The sequence below is a fragment of the Electrophorus electricus genome, chromosome 24 (assembly GCF_013358815.1).
Source record: "Electrophorus electricus isolate fEleEle1 chromosome 24, fEleEle1.pri, whole genome shotgun sequence".
In the NCBI taxonomy this organism is placed as follows: Eukaryota; Metazoa; Chordata; class Actinopteri; order Gymnotiformes; family Gymnotidae; genus Electrophorus; species Electrophorus electricus.
The window spans coordinates 7,995,819-8,002,256 of NC_049558.1; the positions used below are offsets into that span (position 1 = coordinate 7,995,819).

Sequence of the window (6,438 nt, forward strand, 5' to 3'; positions counted from 1 at the left end):
TGAGTGGTTTTCCTCTTTCTCGCCATCTAACGTTCTGCGTCAGATCCTCTCTCTCGCTCCCTCTCTCGTCACACCATCTGTTGACAGAACAGAGGGCCTACAAAACAGGATCATATTTTTGCTAGGGCACGTGTGTGGGCACAGTTACAAACGGTCTCTCGGTCACCTTGGGAACTACACTCACCGCCCAGTTTGGTCGAAGAACCAACCTTCCACACTCACTCACTGTCCACTTTAATAGATACACTTATCTTATAGTTGCACTTCATAGGTGTACAGTTACAAGCTGTCGGCATAGCTAATTGCTCAGTTGTCCATTACCCCATTCATCATTGGTCAGTTTCTGACCACAGGACCACTGCTGCTTGGATATTAATCAGGTGGCCAACCTATCGCAACGCAGCAATATGACTGGCAGTCAGGGGCGTGCTAGTGGGCATCGTGCTTGTATGTGTGTATCAGGCACAACAGTGTTGTTGGAGATTTCAAATGTCAGTGTCACTTCTGGGCTGAGAGAGGTCCACCACCCAAAAAATACTCAGCCAACAGCAGCCCTGTGGTCAGAAACTGAGCACTGAAGAAGAGCCGGAAGACCGAGAGCACAAACTCTGCACGGCAACAGAAGTCCCCTAGCAATTCACCTGCAAGAGTGTTTCTAATGCATAAATGATTCTAATAAACTGTGTGGTGAGCATACATCTTCTATGTATCACACATGGTGGCATAAGTGTGTTCCAGTTCTATGGGAATAACTGGCCGTTTTTGTGTGTGGATCTGACCAGGCATTTCCCTGCGCGGTGTTTATGGCGTATGCCAGTGGATGCTGGATGCCATAAACTACTACTTGTTCTAGGTTTGTCATTCCAGGGATATTCTAGGAATATAGCATAAACCACACAAACAAAAGTTAGACACATCACTGTTCTCACGGTGCTTACAAAGCTGGGCGTGAGCACCCCTCGCAAACACCTGAGACGCACCATTACGCTTCTTTTTTTTTTTTTGCCATCAAGAGTCTGAAAAACGGCCACCTTATTCCCGCGTGCTGGTGGTCAGGCGAGATCGTCCCGACCACAACCGCGGCCTAACATTGCCGCACCAATCCTCTACCCTAGTGTCACTCTGGCAGGGCAGAAGGTGATCGTGGGAACCAAAGGCGGCCTCGCCGTCAACCTGGAAGACAATAAAACTTTGACCCCCGACCTACATCCTGCCTGCCGCAGGGTGGAGACGGGAATGATGAGTGACCGTTCAGTGACTATGGCAGCTCAGTGAGTGTCCAGACGCACTGACAGCCTCGCCGGACAACATTCACTCCGGACAAGAACCCTGTCTTATGTTATACCTCACAAAACGCATCGTGCAAACACAGGAACTAAATAAGTAGTGCGTGGTTATGTGAATAGGATAAATAAATTGTATGGGTCGTTCAAATGTGCTTGAACATACTGGATGCACTTTGTCAAGTGTGCATAACTGTCATACTGCTTCCTTATGGTTCCTTAATACATTTGATACAAATCATGTTACTTGTGACATGATCAAATACTGTTTTTTAAGTACCACAGACTTGCACTGTTCCCACTGTATAAAAAACATACCAATATTAAAACGAAAAACTTCTGCAAAAACAAATGATAGCAATTGGGTGATTATAGCAATGAGAAGAAAAACTCAAAATAAACCGCATGCTTTTGCAAACCTTGCTATTAAAGTATCGGCAGGGGAATTGCCAGACAAGCCCAAGCTGGGAATGAAGATTGGATGTGAACTTTTTACTAGAAGTACTCACCTATGTGTCTGAGCAGAGACAACAGTTTACGAATAGCATTGATCACTTGAAATGAGTATGATGGACTACATTCAGTGTTGCATCGAGAGGAGGGGACATTGTGTCTCTTTTTCTCAAACACACACACACACAAACTTTTGATTCCCAGGCCAGCATCAGAGACAGAAGGTCCACTTCAAGTCAGTGACATCATAAAGAGAGCTCAACATTCCCACACTGCACATGATGTGAGCAAGCCCTAGAGACCAGACCAGTGCACATTCTCTCTCTCTCTCTCACACACACACACACACACAGAGATTCATTCCTACTCCGCTCATGGAGAACAAATCAACATCATTACTCAACACGGCCTTGCATATAAACAGTTCTAAAAATATGAGTTCCAAAGGGGTAAAAGTTAACCTGCAGCCAGAGGAACATAACAAAAACCTCAAAATGAACAACAAGAGGAATTTTAAGAGCCAAATTACAATCTGGACATCTAGACAAAAAAAACCAAAACAAAAAAACCCCCAAACATCTCCACAGACGGCAACACTCACTCTGTCACAACAAAAACCCCTCAACGTCCTGCTCAACAACACTCCATCCTCACTGTTCCTGAGCTGCTGCTCTGCAAAGCCACACTCTGTAGGTACTTGAGGAACTCACCTTGGTGAGCCTCATGTTGCCCCTGCTGTCTGTCCGCTCTCTCTTCCCAGTGCCCGTCACCGGCTCTGGCTCCGGCTCAGCCCCACAGCAGTCTGTACCCAGGGCGCAACCCATATAGAGCCGTGGACCCGACCGGTCCCACACTCTTGGTCCTGCCTCGCCTCTGGCCCGCTCTCGTGCTCTTTCGCGTGTTTTGCCAAGCACACTGGCGCAGCTGTTTTTGTCCGCCGAATCGAGGCCCTTCCCCTTCTGCTGGCTCTCGTTCAGGCAAGCGCACATGTGCGCACACACACACACACACACACACCCTCACACACCAGCTCATGCTCACGCCCACATTTGCCCCAGAGACACACTAGGATTATGAAAAGTAAGCCTCTATCAACACTCGAAACCACGAACACACAGTAACGCACACACACTCCGAGTCGAAGCCTGGGGAATATTTATTGTGCCCCCCCCCCCCCCACCACCGTTCCTCCACACACACACACACACACACACAACCATTGTGTTCACATTCACACACATGCATGCTGGTAGTGAGGTTCTTCCTTTCCCCTGAACACGCTGTCTTGTACACGTGCTAAAAGGTCCGTGCAACCGTGCTCCCCGTCTCAGCGCCACACGCGGGTCATCAGTGCCCGCCCGTCTGCCTTTCCCCAGCTGCCGCGTCCCTGTGCCTCCGCTCACCCTCCACCCAGCCAGCGGGGCCCCCAAAGCCGGACCCCCTCCTCTCTCCCTTTACCGACCCCTCCTGCGGTGCCTCTCCGCTGTCTCTCACAGGTCGTCCCGCAGCCTGCGCAGGGGCGGACTTGGCCGCGGGAAGATGCACAGGAGGCGGCAGATCCGGAGAACAGGGAAGACCGAGCTCGGGCGGGGGACGAGTGCTGCTTTCTCCCGTCGCTCTGTCAGCCAGGCTGCGTAACCACGACAACAGGAGCGAGAGCAGCCCTGCACTGGTCAGCCACCGCTCAGCTTCCCCCTCCTTGGCCTCCTTGACTGGAGCACGGCAGGGGCATTGCACACCCTGCTGAGAGACTATTTCACTTTTTTTTTTTTCTCCCCACTTGTTTTTCGGCTGCTAGTTTTGGGGGGTGTTGGGGGATGGTGAGGCAATCCAGACTTGTGGGGCCTTTAAACCGTACCCCTTTTAAGGCAAATTCCACTCGTGCCTCTAAAAGCCCCCTCTCCCTCACACTCTCCCCCATTTCCTGTCCTCCCCCCCTCGCGCGCTCTCTCTTGACTCAGAGATCTGACTGGCAGAACTACTGGTCTGTGTTCCCAGGTACACAGAAACACAGTACCCCTTTAAAAACATTTACGCCGCCTGCCATTGCCTGGCTGGCGCGATAGCCATCGCTGAAGTTTCCATATGGAATGTTTGTGGAAACAAAGTGCTAATCTGTAAATTATGTACACACAAAATACGACATCTTAAATCCAATCAAATGATTTCATTCTGTCAAGCGTCACTTCCAAAACTCAAAAATGTGAGCTGGCGCTAACGACCACAGCCCACGCTTCTAGCTCTGTTTAACTTCTGGTAATTAACTTGGCCACATAGATTACTTCAATAAGAAAAAATTTTGTTTTATATTTTAGGAAGCAAACAGCAAAACATCTTATGACAAATATTTTTAGATAAGAGAATTAATTAAGGAAATGATGCTGTTCACAAACACAAAGCAGCATTATGGACGCACAATCCAGTGATCGCCGCTTCCCAGGTTTGTTCAGCTGTTAGGGTTCAGTGCCAATTCTCAACACCCTAACGTTACCTCTGTGAAGCAAACCACCCCACCACGTGTTGGTGTAACGAAACAAGTCAAAGTCTTTCAGCACCTGCAGTGAAGGTGGTCTACAGACAAACTCATCCAGCTGCCAACAGCGGAGCTCTTTCTGGCAAGGCTACGGACGTCCCTTGGTAGCCACCATATCTCACTATCTGGCAGGGGAGACTTTTAAAGGGAATAAGGCAGCAGGAGGATAAGGGAAAACATTTAGACCGAAGAGTATGGGACGATAACTGACTTGTGTATGCACAGATGGAGGGGGGAGTCGCCAGAATCCGGCGGGCTTTCTCGGCCTTCCGTCCGGTAGCAGCCCTCCAGGACAGAGAAAGAAAGTATGACCAGGAACAGCCCAAATATGGAGAGATACACAGACAGAAGGCAGAGGAGTAGACAGTTGGGACTCACCACCCTTTTTTTTTTTTTTTTTTTTTGCTTTGTTTTGAATAAACACTCGTTTATTTAAAACCAGGCCGAGCGCTCGGGAAATGACACCTTAAGCTGTTCAAGGAAAACAAACATACGGATCATGTAAAAACCTGCTGCGGCTGTTGCATGGCGGGTGTTTACACCTCCAGGTCTGCATTGACCTGAAACGAGGACGATGCTTTATCCATTATTTTTCAGAGGATAATATGCTTAACTGGTTTGATTGCTGGTGTTTTAAAAGTCCTTTTGCCAGCTGTAAATCTCAGTCATCTAAGGCCATCTGAGTCAGTTAGGTGAGTGGTATTGGGGAATATGCAGTCCTGGCTATTTGTATCTGTTGGTTTTGTACAGCAGTCAGCAAAGGAGGGGATCCATTAGGAAATGCTTCTGTGATGGGTAGCTTTCCATTGGGTTTGAAATGCCTGGGAAAGACTCCTTCCACCCCCGGTTTATAGCGATTCCTTGGCTGGTGGATGTGCCTGCTCGGCAGCAGCGTGCTGCACCTAGGTTTGGCCTACAAGGCCATAGCACAGCGTATTTATGGCTATGGCAAATTGAGGCCAACAACTTCACTTAGGCGTAGTGTCAGTTAAGGAATACTTCAAATAAAACCATTTATGCAGCACGTTAATGCAGAAATGTCTGTCATAAAATGTAGTACATTAGCACCAAGTGCAGATCCTGAAGCCACAGCAGATGGCTACATGGCACCACCCACGGGGGAGAGAACGAGAGAGACTACGGCGTGGAGGCCACAGTTTATGCTAAACCATAATCTAAAAACCCCCACGGTGCCTAAACGAGGCCTTTTCTACATTTACCGCAGTCTCCACCTAACCCAGCGGTCAGTTAGCACATATTGTAATGCTATGGAATTGTCCAGGGTTTCAGGGTTTGGTTAGACCTGTATTTAGAATTCTAATCTTGAGCTTGCTGGCCAAGGACAAAAACAAAAAACAAGCAAACCCCAAAACACCCCAACAACACCATAAACAGGTTGTGCCCAGATCTGGGTGTGTGTCCCAAGTTTGAGAAACGGAAGGCAAAAAAACATGGCAGTATTTCACGTACAAGGACTGAAATGCTGCCAAATCCCAAGGAATATTGCACAATGAAAGGAGGGGAAAAAAAAGAAAAAAAAAAAAGAAAAAAAAATCTATGACGAAAAACATCCATTTAAAAGTAGTATATGATTGCTCAAAGAATGATATGAGCGCAGGAAAACGGCACTGTGTTCTCATCTGGCCCTCAGACCAGTGAAGGTATAACATGTCAGGGATATAAAGGAAGATGAGCCATGCACTAGTAGTCAGATCATTCGCTAACTGCTGCTATATGTCAGGGGCTCCAGCTCACCTGAATGATCCGTGTGTTCCTCCAGAGAACACACAGGCTGAAAACAGAGGCATACAGCCATATCGCACAAAAGGGAGTTTACTGAATAACTTTAAAAAACTTCTAGCGATATGCCCTTCAGTAATTTCACTGGGTTAATTTAGGGCATGAACAGTGTAATGTATCTGAGCAGGACTCATCTGTTTAGAGTCAACAGGCTGTGGTGAAAATGGGAAGATTTATTTATTTTTTTTAAAAACCACTAGCGTCCTCTACAATGGGAGATTGTGTGTGATGGTTTTGAAGGGAAACTTGGCAGATTGCTGGGCCAAAAATGCCTGGAAACCAGACTAGAGATCCAGGAAGGAAAGGAACAAACTCCAATCAATCGCCACCGTTGGTTCAAAACCAGAACACAAAAGTCCCGTTGTGCAC

The 6,438-nt window shown here is 47.7% G+C and overlaps 1 protein-coding gene across 4 annotated transcripts in view; it reads right to left on the reverse strand.

Annotated features, from left to right (window-relative positions):
• tns2a (tensin 2a) overlaps positions 1–2,681 on the reverse strand; it is a 37,383-nt gene extending 34,702 nt beyond the window's left edge. For 3 of the 4 annotated variants that reach the window (XM_027017935.2, XM_027017937.2, XM_027017934.2), the window contains exon 1: positions 2,447–2,680. In XM_027017935.2, coding sequence (XP_026873736.2) covers positions 2,447–2,560 — 114 coding nt within the window. In that variant the 5' untranslated portion in view covers positions 2,561–2,680. Of the gene's footprint in view, positions 1–2,446 lie in introns of all 4 variants that reach the window. The other variant, XM_027017936.2, reaches the window with a different exon arrangement.
• Between the last annotated feature and the right edge of the window lie 3,757 nt (positions 2,682–6,438).